At 49.7% G+C, this 20059-nt stretch overlaps 1 protein-coding gene across 5 annotated transcripts in view; it reads right to left on the bottom strand.

Annotated features, from left to right (window-relative positions):
* The window catches only part of LOC140392177 (F-box/WD repeat-containing protein 7-like), a 321680-nt gene that overhangs the window by 37469 nt on the left and 264152 nt on the right, over positions 1-20059 (bottom strand). For all 5 annotated transcript variants that reach the window (XM_072477557.1, XM_072477556.1, XM_072477555.1 and 2 more), the window contains one exon: positions 18424-18547. In XM_072477557.1, coding sequence (XP_072333658.1) covers positions 18424-18547 — 124 coding nt within the window. The remainder of the gene's footprint in view (positions 1-18423; positions 18548-20059) is intronic.

Consider the following 20059-nt stretch of genomic DNA (forward strand, 5'->3'; position numbering starts at 1 on the left):
AACCTGCACGTCTTGGACTGTGGGAGGAAACCGGAGCACCCGGAGGAAACCCACGCACACACGGGGAGGATGTGCAGACTCCGCACAGACAGTGACCCAAGCCAGAATCGAACCTGGGGACCATGGAGCTGTGAAGCAATTGTGCTAACCACTATGCTACCGTGCTGCCCGTAAGTATTCCTGAGTATTCCACCTCTCTCAATTTACACCCATTCAAATAATAATCTGCCTTCTTATTTTTGCTATCGAAGCGGATAACCTCACATTTATCCACATTATACTGCATCTGCCCACTCACTCAGCCTGTCCCAATCACACTGAAGCATCTCTGCATCCTCCTCTCAGCTCACCCTCCCAACCAACTTTATATCATCTGCAAATTTGGAGATAACGCATTTAGTTCCCTTGTCCAAGTCATTAATATATAGTGAACAGTTGGGTCCTAGCACAGATCCCTGCAGTACCCCACTAGTCACTGCCTGCCAATGAGACAAAGACCCATTTATTCCAACGCTTTGCTTCCTGTCTATTATATGTCTAAGTCAGGATGGTGAGTGACTTGGAGGGGAACCTCCAGGTGGTGGGGTTCCCAGGTATCTGCTGCTCTTGTCCTTCTAGATGGTAGTGGTCGTGGGTTTGGAAGGTGCTGTCTAAGGACCTTGGTGAGTTACTGCAGTGCACCTTGTAGATGGTGCACACGGCTGCTACTGTGCGTCGGTGGTGGAGGGATTGAATGTTTGTAGAAGGGGGAGCAGCCAGTATTAATTGCTCATCCCCAAAGAGCCTTGAAATATCATGATGAGTCACTGCCATCTTGCTCTCTGTTGTGTGGGTACATCATATGTACTTGCTGGGAAGTAAGGGTTTCCAGATTTTGAAAGAGGGAGAGAGAGAGAGAGAGAGAGAGAGAGAGAGAGAGGGGCATGGTTCCGGCCAGGTGTGTGTGCAACAGACAACGTGAGATCAGGACTTCCGGGTGCGGCGATGACCAGCTGAGTCGCACGTTTGGGCAGCTCCCTGTGAAACGGACTTTTGGGCTCTTGATAAGAGCCCCAACGGCAATTTTAACGGCTGAAAACACCGTGCGGTAAACCAGAAGGGTGTTCCCCCTGGACACGGATGGAAAAAGGAGAGGAAAGTGGCCGGATTGCAGCGGATCCTTTGGAACAACGGCAAGGAAGGCAAGCAGAAACCAAGATGGCGTCGGAAGGTGGCAGTTTCATATGGGGCCCTGAACAACAAGAGTTTTTGAAACGCTGCGTGGAGGAGATAAAAAAGGAAATGAAGAAAGAGTTGTTGGCCCCGATATTACAGGCGATTGAAGGGCTGAAAGAGGAACAAAAGACCCAGGAGCAGGAGCTTCGGGTCGTGAAGGCGAAAGCAGCAGAGAATGAAAACGATATACAGGGCCTGGTGGTGAAGTCGGAGATACAGGAGGCACACCAGAAACGATCTGTGGAGAGGTTGGAGGCACTGGAAAATAACGCAAGGAGGAACAACTTGAGGATTCTTGGCCTTCCTGAAGGTGTGGAGGGGGCGGACGTCGGGGCATATGTGAGCACGATGCTGCACTCGTTAATGGGAGTGGAGGCCCCGACGGGTCCGTTGGAGGTGGAGGGAGCATACCGAGTTATGGTGCGAGGACCGAGAGCAGGAGAAGCTCCCAGAGCCATAGTGGTGAGATTTCTCCGTTTTAAGGATAGAGAAATGGTCCTTAGATGGGCGAAGAAAACTCGGTGTAGTAAATGGGAGAACGCGGTGATCCGCGTCTATCAAGATTGGAGTGCGGAGGTGGCGAGAAGGAGGGCGAGCTTTAATCGGGCCAAAGCGGTACTTCACAAAAAAAAGATAAAGTTTGGAATGCTGCAACCGGCAAGACTGTGGGTCACATATCAAGGGAGGCACCACGACTTTGAGACGGCGGATGAAGCGTGGACTTTTATTGTAGAAGAAAAATTGGAATGATTGGACTACGAAAATGAACGTTTGGACAAAGTGGTGGGACGAGTGGGGGGGGGGGGGGGGGGTGAAGAGGGATTGTATGATTAATCCTGCGGTATGGTAACTTTTCTTTCTCCCACAGGTGGTGATGGGGGGAGGTGGGGAGGGAGAGGAGATGGGGCGTTGGCCATGGGAGGCGGGGCCGAGAGAGAGGCGCGGGCTTGGTTCCCGCGCTATGATAATTATGGCGGGAATAGAGAAGCAGGAAGGAGGGGGCGCCGCACGGGGCGAGCCGTGATCACGGGGGGAAGCCGAGGTCAGCCAGAGTTTGCTGACTTCTGGGAGCAACATGGGGGGAGTAATTACGCTAGCGGGGGGTCTAGCGGGGGGGGGGGGGGGGAGGAGGGGGGAATTACTGGGTTGCTGCTGCTGGGGAAAGGGGGGAGTGGGTGCGGGAAAGGATGGGCGGGGGGGCACCGTCTGGGAGAAATACAGCCGCGTGGGAACTGGGCGAGAAGCTGGAAAAAGATGATGGCTAACCGGCAAGGGGCGGGGGGTGGGAAGCCCCCCAACTCGGCAGATCACGTGGAACGTGAGGGGGCTGAACGGGCCGATAAAGAGGGCACGAGTACTCGCACACCTTAAGAAACTTAAAGCAGATGTGGTCATGTTACAGGAAACGCACCTGAAACTGATAGATCAGGTTAGGTTGCGCAAAGGATGGGTAGGGCAGGTGTTCCATTCGGGTCTGGATGCGAAAAACAGGGGGGTGGCTATATTAGTGGGGAAGCGGGTAATGTTCGAGGCAAAGACTATAGTGGCGGATAACGGGGGCAGATACGTGATGGTGAGTGGCAAATTACAGGGAGAGATGGTGGTGTTGGTAAACGTGTATGCCCCGAATTGGGACGATGCCAATTTTATGAGGCGAATGCTAGGACGCATCCCAGACCTAGAGACCGGAAAGCTGATAATGGGGGGAGACTTTAACACGGTGTTGGAACCAAGGCTGGATAGGTCGAAGTCCAGGACTGGTAGGAGGCCGGCAGCAGCCAAGGTGCTTAAGGATTTTATGGAGCAGATGGGAGGGGTGGACCCGTGGAGATTCAGTAGACCTAGGAGTAAGGAGTTCTCGTTTTTCTCCTATGTCCATAAAGTCTATTCACGCATAGACTTTTTTGTGTTGGGTAGGGCATTGATCCCGAGGGTGAGGGGAACGGAATATACGGCTATAGCCATTTCGGATCATGCCCCACACTGGGTAGACTTGGAGATAGGGGAGGAAACAAGAGGGCGTCCACCCTGGAGAATGGATATGGGACTAATGGCGGATGAGGGGGTGTGCTTAAGGGTGAGGGGATGCATTGAAAAGTACTTGGAACTCAATGACAATGGGGAGGTTCAGGTGGGAGTGGTCTGGGAGGCGTTGAAGGCGGTGGTTAGGGGGGAGCTGATATCAATAAGGACACATAAAGGGAAGCAGGAGAGTAAGGAACGGGAGCGGTTGTTGCAAGAACTTTTGAGGGTGGACAGACAGTATGCGGAAGCACCGGAGGAGGGACTGTATAGGGAAAGGCAAAGGCTGCATGTGGAATTTGACTTGCTGACCACAGGCACTGCAGAGGCACAATGGAGGAAGGCGCAGGGTGTACAGTATGAATATGGAGAGAAGGCGAGCAGATTGCTGGCACACCAATTGAGGAAAAGGGGAGCAGCGAGGGAAATAGGGGGGGTGAGAGACGAAGATGGAGAGACGGAGCGGGGAGCGGAGAGAGTGAATGAAGTGTTTAAGACATTTTATAAAAAATTGTATGAAGCTCAACCCCCGGATGGGAGGGAGAGAATGATGGAGTTTTTAGATCGGCTGGAAATTCCCAAGGTGGAAGAGCAGGAAAGGATGGGATTGGGAGCACAGATCACGGTAGAAGAAGTGGTGAAAGGAATTAGGAACATGCAGACGGGAAAGGCCCCGGGACCGGACGGATTCCCAGTTGAATTTTACAGAAAATATTTGGACTTGCTCGCCCCGCTACTGACGAGGACCTTCAACGAGGCAAAGGAAAGGGGACAACTGCCCCCGACTATGTCAGAAGCAACGATATCGCTTCTTTTAAAGAAGGAAAAGGATCCGCTACAATGCGGGTCCTACAGACCAATTTCCCTCCTCAATGTAGATGCCAAGGTCTTGGCCAAGGTAATGGCAATGAGAATAGAGGAATGTGTCCCGGGGGTGGTTCATGAGGACCAAACTGGGTTTGTGAAGGGGAGACAGCTGAACACGAACATACGGAGGTTGTTAGGGGTAATGATGATGGCCCCACCAGAGGGTGAAACGGAGATAGTAGTGGCGATGGATGCCGAGAAAGCATTTGATAGAGTGGAGTGGGATTATCTGTGGGAGGTGTTGAGGAGATTTGGGTTCGGAGAGGGGTATGTTAGATGGGTGCAGCTGTTGTATAGGGCCCCAGTGGCGAGTGTGGTCACGAATGGACAGGGATCGGCATATTTTCGGCTCCATAGAGGGACAAGGCAGGGATGTCCTCTGTCCCCATTACTGTTTGCACTGGCGATTGAGCCCCTGGCGATAGCGCTGAGAGGTTCCAAGGGATGGAGGGGAATACTTAGGGGAGGAGAAGAACACCGGGTATCTTTATATGCGGATGATCTGCTACTATATGTGGCGGATCCAGCGGAGGGGATGCCAGAAATAATGCGGATACTTGGGGAGTTTGGGGATTTTTCAGGGTATAAATTGAACATGGGAAAGAGTGAGCTGTTTGTGGTGCATCCAGGGGAGCAGAGTAGAGAAATAGAAGACCTACCGTTGAGGAAGGTAACAAGAGACTTTCGTTACCTGGGGATTCAGATAGCTAAGAATTGGGGCACATTGCACAGGCTAAATTTGACGCGGTTGGTGGAACAGATGGAGGAAGATTTCAAGAGATGGGATATGGTAGCATTGTCAATGGCAGGGAGGGTGCAGGCAGTTAAGATGGTGGTCCTCCCGAGATTCCTTTTTATGTTTCAGTGTCTCCCGGTGGTGATCACGAAGGCTTTTTTCAAAAGGATAGAAAAGAGTATCATGGGTTTTGTTTGGGCCGGGAAGACTCCGAGAGTGAGGAAGGGATTCTTACAGCGTAGTAGGGATAGGGGGGAGCTGGCACTACCGAGCCTAAGTGAGTATTATTGGGCCGCTAATATTTCAATGGTGAGTAAGTGGATGGGAGAGGAGGAAGGAGCGGCGTGGAAGAGATTAGAGAGGGCGTCCTGTAGGGGGACCAGCCTGCAGGCTATGGTGACAGCCCCATTGCCGTTCTCACCAAGGAACTATACCACGAGTCCGGTGGTGGTAGCTACACTGAAGATTTGGGGACAGTGGAGACGACATAGGGGAAAGACCGGAGCACTGGGGGGGGTCCCCGATAAGAAACAACCATAGGTTTGCCCCGGGGGGAATGGATGGGGGATATGGAATGTGGCAAAGAGCAGGTATAACGCAATTGAAAGATCTATTTGTGGATGGGAAGTTTGCGAGTCTGGGAGCGCTGACCGAGAAATATGGGTTGCCCCAAGGGAATGCATTCAGGTACATGCAATTGAGGGCTTTTGCGAGGCAGCAGGTGAGGGAATTCCTGCAGCTCCCGACACAAGAGGTGCAGGACAGAGTCATCTCAAAGAAATGGGTGGGGGACGGTAAGGTGTCGGATATATATAGGGAAATGAGAGACGAAGGGGAGACTATGATGGACGAACTAAAAGGGAAATGGGAAGAAGAGCTAGGGGAGGAGATTGAGGAGGGGATGTGGGCAGATGCCCTAAACAGGGTAAACTCGTCGTCCTCGTGCGCCAGGCTAAGCCTGATTCAGTTTAAGGTATTACACAGGGCACATATGACTGGAACACGGCTCAGTAAATTTTTTGGGGTGGAGGATAGGTGTGCGAGGTGCTCGAGAAGCCCAGCGAATCATACCCATATGTTTTGGTCATGCCCGGCACTACAGGGGTTTTGGATGGGGGTGACAAAGGTGCTTTCGAAAGTAGTAGGAGTCCGGGTCGAACCAAGCTGGGGGTTGGCTATATTTGGGGTTGCACAAGAGCCGGGAGTGCAGGAGGCGAAAGAGGCCGATGTTTTGGCCTTTGCGTCCCTAGTAGCCCGGCGCAGAATATTGCTAATGTGGAAAGAAGCCAAGCCCCCGGGGGTGGAGACCTGGATAAATGATATGGCGGGGTTCATAAAGTTAGAGCGGATTAAGTTCGTCCTAAGGGGGTCGGCTCAAGGGTTTACTAGGCGGTGGCAACCGTTCGTCGAATATCTTGCGGAAAGATAGATAGGGGAGAACAAAGAAGGCAGCAGCAGCGGCCCAGGACTTGGGGGGGGGGGAGGGATGGGGGGGGGGGGGGGGGGGGGTGGCCTGAGACAAGGCAGTTGCCAATTAGGGCTAGTTTTTATTTTTTGTTATTTAATATTTATTTATTTGTTGTTGTTTTTGTTTAAATTTAAAAAAGGTCATTATTATCTGTATTGTTACAATGTTGTGTAAAGGATGCACAATGTACTGTGTTGGTTGACCAAAAATTTTCAATAAAATATTATTTAAAAAAAAACAATGTGAGATCAGTTAACAGTACAACAGAGTTGGATTTTCATGTTCCTTTAACATCCAATAGTTTGTTCATACCTGGAATAGAACACTCCCAACATTATCATAATTGCAGCAAGCAAGTGTCTGAACAGCTGGAAAGGAAGCTGACATTATCAGGCTTCAACTGAACACTCCAGGTTCTCCATTACCTCCCCTCAGCCAAACAGCACCTTTGCTGTACCGTGTTGGGGGCTTTTTTGATTGGGAACTGCTGCAAGTGTGGCCCAGTAGTGATCTAGCAGTGATACATCTCAGCTAAAATATTCTGTTTATGTTGAGTCATGAAGAACTGAGATTTGAATGAGCTATGTGAGCTTGAAGAAAGGGAGGGAGCAGAGTGAAGGAGGGGGGAAATTGTGGCAGAGCCGTGCCTGGAATCACAACTCTTTTTGGATTGGATTAACTGCACTGCTGAAGACGGGCACTGAGAGGAGCTCTATCACTGTCAAGGAGAAAAGAAAACTCCTGTATCCGTTATCACAGATCACATGCAAACATATTCTGACTGACAAGGGGGGGGGGGGGAGCAACCTCAGCAGTTAAAGACTAAAACATTTCAATGATGAGCATATAATGAGAGCCAAGAGATAGTGGAGACACAATGGATAGAATTATGAAATGGAATGGGTTTCGAGACTAGTGGGAGTTGAAAATGAGAAGTTGTAGATTGTATAAATGCAGAGATTAGAGAAGCATGTAGCAAAAGCAGAGTGGATTAAAAAGGGGAGTTTTAACATTCATAGAGACTGGGTGAAGCATACTGCCACCCATCAGAAAAGTTGAGAATTCCTTGCGTGTGCCGGGAATAGTTTTCTGCAACAAATAAATGTCCCCTATTCGTTTATCTAATAACAGGCAGAAGATTGAGCTCAACATTGTGTTGGAAAGGGAGAAACACTGAACAGTTACAAAAATTCTAGATTTAGATGAGACTGGCTTCAATGTGAAGCAGACGGTCCAGAGCTGCCTGGAGGTTTCACCCCCACAACCCAAATATGTGCAGGCTCGGTGGATTGGCCACGCTAAATTGCTCCTTAATTGGAAAAAAGAATTGGGTACTCGAAAAAAAAGTTTTGAAAAGAGACGATCCATAGTAAACCACGCTCATACTGGGTAAGGACGGGTATGTTTTGTTCCTTGAAGAATATTAGACAGTTATATTATATGGCAATCTAACAGTTTAATGTCACTTGCACAATTTAGGGGCAGCACGGTAGCATGGTGGTTAGCACAATTGCTTCACAGCTCTAGGGTCCCAGGTTCGATTCCCGGCTTGTGTTACTGTCTGTGCGGAGTCTGCACGTTCTCCCCGTGTGTGCGTGGATTTCCTCTGGGTGCTCCGGTTTCCTCCCACTGTCCAAAGATGTGCGGGTTAGGTGGATTGGCCATGATAAATTGCCCTTAGTGTCCAAAATTGCCCTTAGTGTTGGGTGGGGTTACTGGGTTATGGGGATAGGGTGGAGGTGTGGGCTTGGGTAGGGTGCTCTTTCCAAGAGCTGGTGCAGACTTGATGGGCCGAATGGCCTCCTTCTGCACTGTAAAAATTCTATGATAACTCACGATTCTTTTAAAAAATGGAATTCAAATTCTCAAATTGCCACAGTGGGATTGGAATTTCTACTCTCTGAATTATAAGGGCAGTAACAGAATTATTACATCACCATAGCTATAATTGGATAAAATACAAAATCATATCACTATCAGGTTTTCCAGATATTAAGCAGAATCGAGAGGGTGGAGAGAGAATTGTCCGTGCCTGGGACGCAGACTCTAGGACCTGTGACCACAGAATAGAAATTAGAGCCACTTCTACACACGAAGGCTGGTAAAACTTCACAACTCTTCCATAAAATGGCAGTCGATAGATCCACTGTCAGTGTTATCTGATGTGATTGAGGGATAGTATGCTGGAACTAATAGTTAGGCCACAGCTCGAGTACTGTGTGCAGTTGTGGTCACCCCGTTACAAAAAGTATGGAATTACATTAGACAGGGTACAGAGATTTACAAGGATGCTGCCACCCAGGATTTGAAAGTTGCAGCTATGAGGAAAGGTGGGGTTCTCCGTGGAACAGAGGCGGCGAGGCGGAGGATTTGATCGAGGTGCAAATATTGTTAGGAGGCGGGATAGGGTGGATGGATAGAGCGATTTACTTTCACAGAGGTCGGTGACTTGGGGGTCATAGATTTAAAGTGATTGGTAAAAGGAGGGGAGATGAGGAAAGCTTTTTCACCCAGGAGACTGTCGGCGTCTGGAACTCTCGGCCTGAAAAGTGAATAGTCAGAAGCGCCTCAACTTATTTCAAAGATGCTTGGAAACGCATCTCAAGTGACGTAACCTGCAGAGCTACGGGTCAATGCTGGATGGGGGGTTTCACAGTAACTTCATTGCAGAGTTGATATAAGCCTACTTGTGACAATAAAGATTATTTTTCAGGACTTCCGGGTGCGGCGATGACCAGCTGAGTCGCACGTTTCGGCAGCTCCCTGTGAAACGGACTTTTGGGCTCTTGATAGGAGCCCCAACGGCAATTTTAACGGCTAAAAACACCGTGCGGTAAACCAGGAGGGTGTTCCCCCTGGACACGGATGGAAAAAGGAGAGGAAAGTGGCCGGATTGCAGCGGATCCTTTGGAACAACGGCAAGGAAGGCAAGCAAAAACCAAGATGGCGTCGGAAGGTGGCAGTTTCATATGGGGCCCTGAACAACAAGAGTTCTTGAAATGCTGCGTGGAGGAGATAAAAAAGGAAATGAAGAAAGAGTTGTTGGCCCCGATACTACAGGCGATCGAAGGGCTGAAAGAGGAACAAAAGACCCAGGAGCAGGAGCTTCGGGTCGTGAAGGCGAAAGCAGCCGAGAATGAGAACGATATACATGGCCTGGTGGTGAAGTCGGAGATACAGGAGGCACACCAGAAACGATGTGTGGAGAGGTTGGAGGCACTGGAAAACAACGCAAGGAGGAACAACCTGAGGATTCTTGGCCTTCCTGAAGGTGTGGAGGGGGCGGACGTCGGGGCATATGTGAGCACGATGCTGCATTCGTTAATGGGAGCGGAGGCCCCGACGGGTCCGTTGGAGGTGGAGGGAGCGTACCGAGTTATGGTGCGAGGATCGAGAGCAGGAGAAACTCCCAGAGCCATAGTGGTGAGATTCCTCCGTTTTAAGGATAGAGAAATGGTCCTTAGATGGGCGAAGAAAACTCGGTGCAGTAAATGGGAGAACGCGGTGATCCGCGTTTATCAAGACTGGAGTGCGGAGGTGGCGAGAAGGAGGGCGAGCTTTAATCGGGCCAAGGCGGGTACTTTACAAAAGGAAGATAAAATTTGGAATGCTGCAACCGGCAAGACTGTGGGTCACATATCAAGGGAGGCACCACTACTTTGAGACGGCGGATGAAGCGTGGACTTTTATTGTAGAAGAAAAACTGGAATGAGTGGATTATGAAAAAGAACGTTTGGACAAAGTGGTGGGGCGAATGGGGGGGGCGAAGAGGAGTTTTATGTTCTAATCCTGCGGTATGGTAACTTTTCTTTCTCCCACAGGTGGTGATGGGGGGAGGTGGGGAGGGAGAGGAGATGGGGCGTTGGCCATGGGAGGCGGGGCCGAGGGAGAGGCGCGGGCTTGGTTCCTGCGCTATGATAATTATGGCGGGAATAGAGAAGCAGGAAGGAGGGGGCGTCGCACGGTGCGAGCCGTGGTCACGGGGGGAAGCCGAGGTCAGCCAGAGTTTGCTGACTTCTGGGAGCAACATGGGGGGAGTAATTACGCTAGCGGGGGGTCTAGCGGGGGGGGTGGGAGGGGGGAATTACTGGGTTGCTGCTGCTGGGGAAAGGGGGGAGTGGGTACGGGAGAGGATGGGCAGGGGGGCACCGCCTGGGGGAGATACAGCTGCGTGGGAACTGGGTGAGAAGCTGGAAAAAGATGATGGCTAACCGGCAAGGGGGGGGGGGGGGGGGGGGGGGGGGGTGGGAAGCCCCCCAACTCGGCTGATCACGTGGAACGTGAGAGGGCTCAACGGGCCGATAAAGAGGGCACGAGTACTCGCACACCTTAAGAAACTTAAAGCAGATGTGGTTATGTTACAGGAAACGCACCTGAAACTGATAGACCAGGTTAGGCTGCGTAAAGGATGGGTGGGGCAGGTGTTCCATTCGGGGCTGGATGCGAAAACAGGGGGGTGGCTATATTAGTGGGGAAGCGGGTAATGTTCGAGGCAAAGACTATAGTGGTGGATAACGGGGGCAGATACGTGATGGTGAGTGGCAAATTACAGGGAGAGATGGTGGTTTTGGTAAACGTGTATGCCCCGAACTGGGATGATGCCAACTTTATGAGGCGAATGCTAGGACGCATCCCGGACCTAGAGACGGGAAAGCTGATAATGAGGGGAGACTTTAACACGGTGTTGGAACCAAGGCTGGATAGGTCGAAGTCCAGGACTGGTAGGAGGCCGGCAGCAGCCAAGGTGCTTAAGGATTTTATGGAGCAGATGGGAGGTGTGGACCCGTGGAGATTCAGTAGACCTAGGAGTAAGGAGTTCTCGTTTTTCTCCTATGTCCATAAAGTCTATTCGCGCATAGACTTTTTTGTGTTGGGTAGGGCATTGATCCCGAAGGTGAGGGGAACGGAATATACGGCTATAGCCATTTCGGATCATGCCCCACACTGGGTAGACTTGGAGATAGGGGAGGAAACAGGAGGGCGCCCACCCTGGAGAATGGACATGGGACTAATGGCGGATAAGGGGGTGTGCCTAAGGGTGAGGGGATGTATTGAAAAGTACTTGGAACTCAATGACAATGGGGAGGTTCAGGTGGGAGTGGTCTGGGAGGCGTTGAAGGCGGTGGTTAGGGGGGGAGCTGATATCAATAAGGGCACATAAAGGGAAGCAGGAGAGTAAGGAACGGGAGCGGTTGCTGCAAGAACTTTTGAGGGTGGACAGACAATATGCGGAAGCACCGGAGGAGGGACTGTACAGGGAAAGGCAAAGGCTGCATGTGGAATTTGACTTGCTGACTACAGGCACTGCAGAGGCACAATGGAGGAAGGCGCAGGGTGTACAGTATGAATATGGGGAGAAGGCGAGCAGGTTGCTAGCACACCAATTGAGGAAAAGGGGAGCAGCGAGGGAAATAGGGGGAGTGAGGGATGAGGAAGGAGAGATGGAGCGGGGGGCGGAGAGAGTGAATGAAGTGTTCAAGACATTTTATAAAAAATTGTATGAAGCTCAACCCCCGGATGGGAGGGAGAGAATGATGGATTTTTTGGATCGGCTGGAAATTCCCAAGGTGGAAGAGCAGGAAAGGGTGGGACTGGGAGCACAGATCACGGTAGAAGAAGTGGTGAAAGGAATTAGGAACATGCAGACGGGAAAGGCCCCGGGACTGGACGGATTCCCAGTTGAATTTTACAGAAAGTATTTGGACTTGCTCGCCCCGGTACTGACGAGGACCTTTAACGAGGCAAAGGAAAGGGGACAACTGCCCCCGACTATGTCTGAAGCAACGATATCGCTTCTCTTAAAGAAGGAAAAGGATCTGCTACAATGCGGGTCCTACAGACCAATTTCCCTCCTAAATGTGGATGCCAAGGTCCTGGCCAAGGTAATGGCAATGAGAATAGAGGAATGTGTCCCGGGGGTGGTTCACGAGGACCAAACTGGGTTTGTGAAGGGGAGACAGCTGAACACGAATATACGGAGGCTGTTAGGGGTAATGATGATGGCCCCACCAGAGGGTGAAACGGAGATAGTAGTGGCGATGGATGCCGAGAAAGCATTTGATAGAGTGGAATGGGATTATCTGTGGGAGGTGTTGAGGAGATTTGGTTTTGGAGAGGGGTATGTTAGATGGGTGCAGCTGTTGTATAGGGCCCCAGTGGCGAGTGTGGTCACGAATGGACGGGGATCGGCATATTTTCGGCTCCATAGAGGGACAAGGCAGGGATGTCCTCTGTCCCCATTACTGTTTGTACTGGCGATTGAGCCCCTGGCGATAGCGCTGAGAGGTTCCAAGAGATGGAGGGGAATACTTAGGGGAGGAGAAGAACACCGGGTATCTTTATATGCGGATGATCTGCTACTATATGTGGCGGATCCGGCGGAGGGGATGCCAGAAATAATGCGGATACTTGGGGAGTTTGGGGATTTTTCAGGGTATAAATTGAACATGGGGAAGAGTGAGCTGTTTGTGGTGCATCCAGGGGAGCAGAGTAGAGAAATAGAAGACCTACCGTTGAGGAAGGTAACAAGAGACTTTCGTTACCTGGGGATCCAGATAGCTAAGAATTGGGGCACATTGCACAGGCTAAATTTAACGCGGTTGGTGGAACAGATGGAGGAAGATTTCAAGAGATGGGATATGGTAGCACTGTCAATGGCAGGGAGGGTGCAGGCAGTTAAGATGGTGGTCCTCCCGAGATTCCTCTTTGTGTTTCAGTGCCTCCCGGTGGTGATCACGAAGGCTTTTTTTTTTTTAAAAGGATAGAAAAGAGCATCATGGGTTTTGTTTGGGCCGGGAAGACTCCGAGAGTGAGGAAGGGATTCTTACAGCGTAGTAAGGATAGGGGGGGGCTGGCATTACCGAGCCTAAGTGAGTATTATTGGGCCGCTAATATTTCAATGGTGAGTAAGTGGATGGGAGAGGAGGAGGGAGCGGCGTGGAAGAGATTAGAGAGGGCGTCCTGTAGGGGGACCAGCCTGCAGGCTATGGTGACAGCCCCATTGCCGTTCTCACCGAGGAACTACACCACGAGCCCGGTGGTGGTAGCTACACTGAAGATTTGGGGACAGTGGAGACGACATAGGGGAAAGACCGTAGCATTGGGGGGGTCCCCGATAAGAAACAACCATAGGTTTGCCCCGGGGGGAATGGATGGGGGATATGGAATGTGGCAAAGAGCAGGAATAACGCAACTGAAAGATCGGTTTGTGGACGGGAAGTTCGCAAGTCTGGGAGCGCTGACCGAGAAATATGGGTTGCCCCAAGGGAATGCATTCAGGTACATGCAATTGAGGGCTTTTGCGAGGCAACAGGTGAGGGAATTCCCGCAGCTCCCGACACAAGAGGTGCAGGACAGAGTCATCTCAAAGAAATGGGTGGGGGATGGTAAGGTGTCGGATATATATAGGGAAATGAGGGACGAAGGGGAGACTATGGTGGACGAACTAAAAGGGAAATGGGAAGAAGAGCTAGGGGAGGAGATCGAGGAGGGGCTGTGGGCAGATGCCCTAAACAGGGCAAACTCGTTGTCCTCGTGCGCCAGGCTAAGCCTGATTCAGTTTAAGGTATTACACAGGGCACATATGACTGGAACACGGCTCAGTAAATTTTTTGGGGTGGAGGATAGGTGTGCGAGGTGCTCGAGAAGCCCAGCGAATCATACCCATATGTTTTGGTCATGCCCGGCACTACAGGGGTTTTGGGTGGGGGTGACAAAGGCGCTTTCAAAAGTAGTAGGAGTCTGGGTCGAACCAAGCTGGGGGTTGGCTATATTTGGGGTTGCACAAGAGCCGGGAGTGCAGGAGGCGAGAGAGGCCGATGTTTTGGCCTTTGCGTCCCTAGTAGCCCGGCGCAGGATATTGCTAATGTGGAAAGAAGCCAAGCCCCCGGGGGTGGAGACCTGGATAACTGATATGGCGGGGTTCATAAAGCTAGAGCGGATTAAGTTCGTCCTAAGGGGGTCGGCTCAAGGGTTCACCAGGCGGTGGCAACCGTTCGTCGAATATCTTGCGGAAAGATAGATGGGGGAAAAAAGAAGGCAGCAGCAGCAGCCCAGGACTTGGGGGGGGGGGGGGGGGGGGGGGGGGGGGGGGGGGGGGTGGGTGGGGGGGGGGGGGGTATAGCCTGTGACAAGGCAGTTGCCAATTAGGGCTAGTTTTCATTTTTGTTATTTAATATTTATTTATTTGTTGTTTTTTGTTTATATAAAAAAGGTCATTATTATCTGTATTGTTATAATGTTGTGTAAAGGATGCACAATGTACTGTGTTGGCTGACCAAAAATTTTCAATAAAATATTTATTAAAAAAAAAAAGATTATTTTTCAGTAGACGCAGACACAACGAACCACGTGGCCCCTCTTTGTGCCGTAAACATTCTATGATTCGATTCTATATGTGACAAATGTGGACATATGGAGCGTGATCACAGATTAACTATGATTTCATTGAATGGCAGGAGGCGCTATTTTTTAAAATGTTTCCAATTAAGGGGCAATTTAGCGTATCCAATCCACCTACACTGTACATCTTTGGGTTGTGGGGGTGAAACCCACAGACACGGGGAGAATGTGCAAACTCCACACGGACAGTAACCCAGGGCCAGGATCGAACCCGGGTCCTGGGCGCCGTGAGGCAGCAGTGCGAACCACTGCGCCACCGTGCCACACTATGGCAGAAGAGGCTTGAGGGGGCCTCTTCCTGTTCCTATCTGTGTTATTCTGTAGGATAGGGCAGCCAGCCCAGTCTCCCATGTGGCACCTTGTCAAAAGCCTTGCTGAAGTCTGGGTAGACCACATCAACTGCACTACCCTCATCAATCCACCGTCTTATCTCCTCAAAAAATTCAATCAAGTTAGTCAGACACAACCTTCCGTAACAAATCCATGCTGACTGTCCTCGATTACTCTAACTTTCTAAGTGACAGTTTATCCTGTCTCAGAATTGATTCCAATAAATCACACACTACCGAGCTTAGACTGACTGGCCTATAATTATTAAAATGCCTTCTACTGCTGTCTTATTGTTTCTGCATTTCTCAGAGGTGTACCGACATATTTGCTCTTCTATCTCCCTCAGAGTTCACTGTCAACCTGCAAACAGTCACATGACTGCCACTTTTTGGTTCCTTACGTTCAATCCATATGGCCTCAATTGATGATCCTTCTAACATATCAAATGCGAAGTCACATTTCTACTTTCCAGCAGGAGAAATCTCGCCTAACCTTCCAGTCTCTTCCTTGGGTCTGATGGCCATTGTCAATCACCTTGGGATGTTCCGCCTCATTGAAGTTGCTATGATGATGCATTGCATCAAACGCTTTTAGTCATTAAGAGCTCATTTGCCACTGTTTCAAATGTAGCTGCTTATCCAGGAAAATGCCAGACATCGCACAGCAAGTGACAGCACATTAAATGTGCGCTGTAAACTAATTAGAAACACTGAATCAGATCCATCAGATTCAAGCTATTAAGCATTGTTGATAGAGCTTCATGAGTCAACTAGGATTGAAGTTATTTGGTTGCATAGGATTCATAGTGAAGGAGGCCATTCAGCCCATCGAGTCTGCAACGGCTCTTGGAAAGAGCACCCAAGCCCACGCCTCCACCCTATCCGCGTAACCCAGTAACCTAACCTAACCTTGTTGGACACGAAGGGCAATTTATCATGGCCAACCCACCTAACCTGCACATCTTTGGACCGTGGGAGGAAACTGGAGCACAGAAGGAAACCCACGCACACACGGGGAGAACGTGCAGACTCCGCACAGACAGTTACCCAAGCCGGGAATCGGACCTGGAGCTGTGAAGCAACAGTGCTAACCACTGTGTCACCGTGCTGCCCCAGCAGCAGTTTAATTTAGGCAATTTTCTACCTCATAAATATTTTGACATAGACTCGCTCTTAATGTCAGAAAGACCAAGGAACTGATCATCGACTTCAGGAAGCACAGCATGACACACACCCTCGTCTGCATCAATGGCTCCGAAGCGGAGATGGTCAATAGCTTTAAGTTCCTGGTGGTCACCATCACCAACAGTCTGTCCTGGTCCACTTACGTTGTTGCAACAGTCAAGAAAGCCCAACAACGCCTCTACTTCCTTCGGAAGCTAAAGAAATTCGACATGTCTACATCGACTCTCACAAACTTCTACAAATGTGCCATAGAAAGCATCCTATCCGGCTGCATCACAGCCTGGTATAGCAACTGCTCGGCCCAAGGTCGCAAGAAACTGCAGAGTGCACTGGGACTGCCGCGCTGAGGACCCGGATTCGAATCCCGGCCCTGGGTCATTGTCCGTATGGAGTTTGCACATTCTCCCCATGTCTGCGTGGGTTTCACCCCACAACATAAAGATGTGCAGGTTAGGTGGATTGGTCACGCTAAATTGCCCCTTAATTGGAACAAAAAATAAATAATTGGGTACTCGAAAAAAAAAATTTAAATTTAAAAAAGAAACTGCAGAGTGTAGTGAATTCAGCCCAATGCATGACACAAACTTGCCACCCCCACATTGTTTCTGTCTATACCTCCCGCTGCCTCAGGAAGGCAAACAGCATTATCAGAGACCCCTCCCACCCAGGCATTGCCTTCTTCCAGACCCTTCCATCAGGCAGAAGGTACAGAAGTCTGAAGACCCGCACATCCAGACATAGGCACAGCTTCTTCCCCACAGCTCCAAGACTCCTCAACGACTCCAACCTCGGACTGATCTGTTCCCTGTAAGAACACTATTCACGACGCCCTATGCTGCTCTTGCTCATGTATTTGCTTTGTTTGGCCCCTTGTTCCGCACTGTAACCAATCACTGTTTGTTGATGTACCATCTGTCAATGTTCTCTGTTGATTATTCTCTTTGTCTACTGTGTACGTACTGTGTACGTTCCCTTGGCTGCAGAAAAATACTTTTCACTGTACTTTGGTATGTGACGATAAATCAAATTGAATCAATGAATGTGAAAAGACACTAAACCCAGAGAATAGTTTCTAATACACGAGGAAGAATGGCAATGTTGCAGCCCACCTCATATGGTCTACATATAAAATAAAGCAATTGCTTTCAATCAGGAGAGTCACCGAAGGTAAGTGCATAGGTACAGCAGGCGGTAAAGGAGGCAAATGGTACGTTGACCTTCATAGAGAGAGGATTCGAGTAAAGGAGCAGGGATGTCTTCCTGCAATTATATAGGGCCGTAGTGAGGCCACACCGGGAATAGTGTGCACAGTTTTGGTCTCCTTCTCGGAGGACAGATGTTTTAGTTACAGAGGGTGTGCAGAGAAGGTTTACCAGACTGATTCTTTGGATGGTGGGACTGATGTATGAGGAGAGACTGAGTCGGTTAGGATTGTTTTCGCTGGAGTTCCAAAGAATGAGGGGAAATCTCAGAAACCTATAAAATTCTAACAGGACTGGACAGGGTAGATGAAGGAAGGATGTTCCCGATGGTGGGTGTGTCCAGAACCAGGGGTCACAGTCGGAGGATACGGGGTAGACCAGTTAGGGCAGAGATGAGGAAACGTTTCTTCACCCAGAGAGTAGTGAGTCTGTGGAATTCATTACCACAGGAAGTAGTTGAGTACAAAACATTTTATGTTTTCAAGAAGCATTTAGGACGAAGGGGGGGGGCAGGTTACTGAGTTGGATGATCAGCCATGATCAGAATGAATGGCGGAGCAGGCGCGAAGGGCTGCTCTTATTTTCTCTGTTTCTATCTCTGATGATCTTTAGTTGGTGCTGAGATTGTTGTTCTCAGTCTACGGCAAGAGGGATGCTAGCGCAGACCTCAGGAACAATCAGGAAACTGGGCCAGGATTCTCCCTCTTGATTGTTAACCAGAGCACATGTGTGGGTGTATGAGAAAACCATCAGAATAGGAAAAAATCAAATATTCAATTAGGTTTTGGTTCAATGTGCCAAAGTAACCCACAGTCTCAAAATCTACCTCCAAACAGCATTGCAAATTGATGAATCAATTGGCAGGTGCTGTTAGATCAGACATAACACGCTGCCAAGAACGCTCACTGTTACTCCAAGAATTGAATTTCAATTATCTCTGTTGGCACTTGGATGTAGCTTGCAATTAAGATGCGAAGATCCCACCACCGCGACACTCACCCTCTTCCCTGCATTTCTCTCTCCAGAGCAGGTTATCCTCAGCCAAGATGCGCCAATACCGACAAGTCTGTGCTGCCCGCAGCAGGTCCCTTGGCTCCAGAAACGACAGGACATAGAGTGCCAGCTGCAAGGCAGAAACACAAGACACTGTAAAACTGCTCCAAACAAGCTGCTGATTGCAGATACAGGAGGGAATCGAGAGGAGTATTGACAACAAAGAAAAGTACAGCACAGGAACAGGCCCTTCGGCCCTCCAAGCCCGTGCCGACCATGCTGTCCGTCTAACCCAAAACCTTCCACACTTCCTGGGTCCGTATCCCTCCATTCCCATCCTATTCATGTATTTGTCAAGATGCCCCTTAAATGTCACTATCGTCCCTGCTTCCACCACCTCCCCTGGCAGCGAGTTCCAGGCACCCTCTGTGTAAAAAACTTTGCACGCACATCTCCTCTAAACATTGCCCCTTGCACCTTAAACTTATGTCCCCTAGTAAGTGACTCTTCCACCCTGGGAAAAAGCCTCTGACTATCCACTCTAGCCATGTTCCTCATAATTTTGTAGACCTCTATCAGGTCGCCCCTCAACCTCCATCGTTCCAGTGAGAACAAACCGAGTTTATCCAACCTCTCCACATAGCTAATGCCCTCCATACCAGGCAACATCCTGGTAAACCTCTTTTGTAACCCTCGCCAAAGCCTCCATATCCTTCTGGTAGTGTGGCGACCAGAATTGAACACTATACTCCAAGTGTGGCCTAACTAAGGTTCTATACAGCTGCAACATGACTTGCCAATTCTTATACTCAATGCCCCGGCCAATGAAAGCAAGCATGAGGTAGGTTCTTTACACAGAGTGGTGGCTGCATGGAATGCACGGCCAGCAGAGGTGGTGGAGTCAGAGTCATTAGGGACATTTGAGCGACTCTTAGACAGGCACATGGACAGCAGTAAATTGAAAGGGTGTAGGTACGGCTAATCTTAGATCAGGATAAATGGTCGGCACAACATTGTGGGCTGAAGGGCCTGTTCTTGCTGTAATGTTCTATGTTCTATGTCATGTGCTTTCTTGGCTAGCTTCTCCAACTGCATCGCCACTTCCAATGAACTGTGGACACAGATCCCTCTGTCTATCATTACTCTAAAGAGTTCGGCCATTTACTGTATATTTACCATCTATATTAGACCTTCCAAAATGCATTACCTCACATTTGTCCAAATTAAACACCATCTCTCCTGACAGTCCTCATCATCCTCAATCCCATTAACCTTTGTGTCGACGCAAACCAACTAATCTGACCTGTTCCTCCAAATTTTCCTCCAAATCATTTATGTCTACTACAAATAATAAAGATCGCAGCACTGATCCCTGTGGAACACCATTAGTCACAGCCCTCCATTCAGAAAAGCATCCTTCCACTGCTACCCTCTGTCTTCTGTGACAGAGCCAGTTCTGTATCCATCTTGCCTGCTCATCTCTGATCCCGTGTGACTTCACCTTCTGTACCAGTCTGCCATGAGGGACCTTGTCAAAGGCCTTACTGAAGTTCATGTAGACAACATCCACTGTCCTACCTTCATATCATCATCTTAGTCAGTTCCTCCTCATAAAACTCAATCAAGTTAGTGAGACACAACC

Source organism: Scyliorhinus torazame, chromosome 15, assembly GCF_047496885.1.
Source record: "Scyliorhinus torazame isolate Kashiwa2021f chromosome 15, sScyTor2.1, whole genome shotgun sequence".
NCBI classification, from domain to species: Eukaryota; Metazoa; Chordata; class Chondrichthyes; order Carcharhiniformes; family Scyliorhinidae; genus Scyliorhinus; species Scyliorhinus torazame.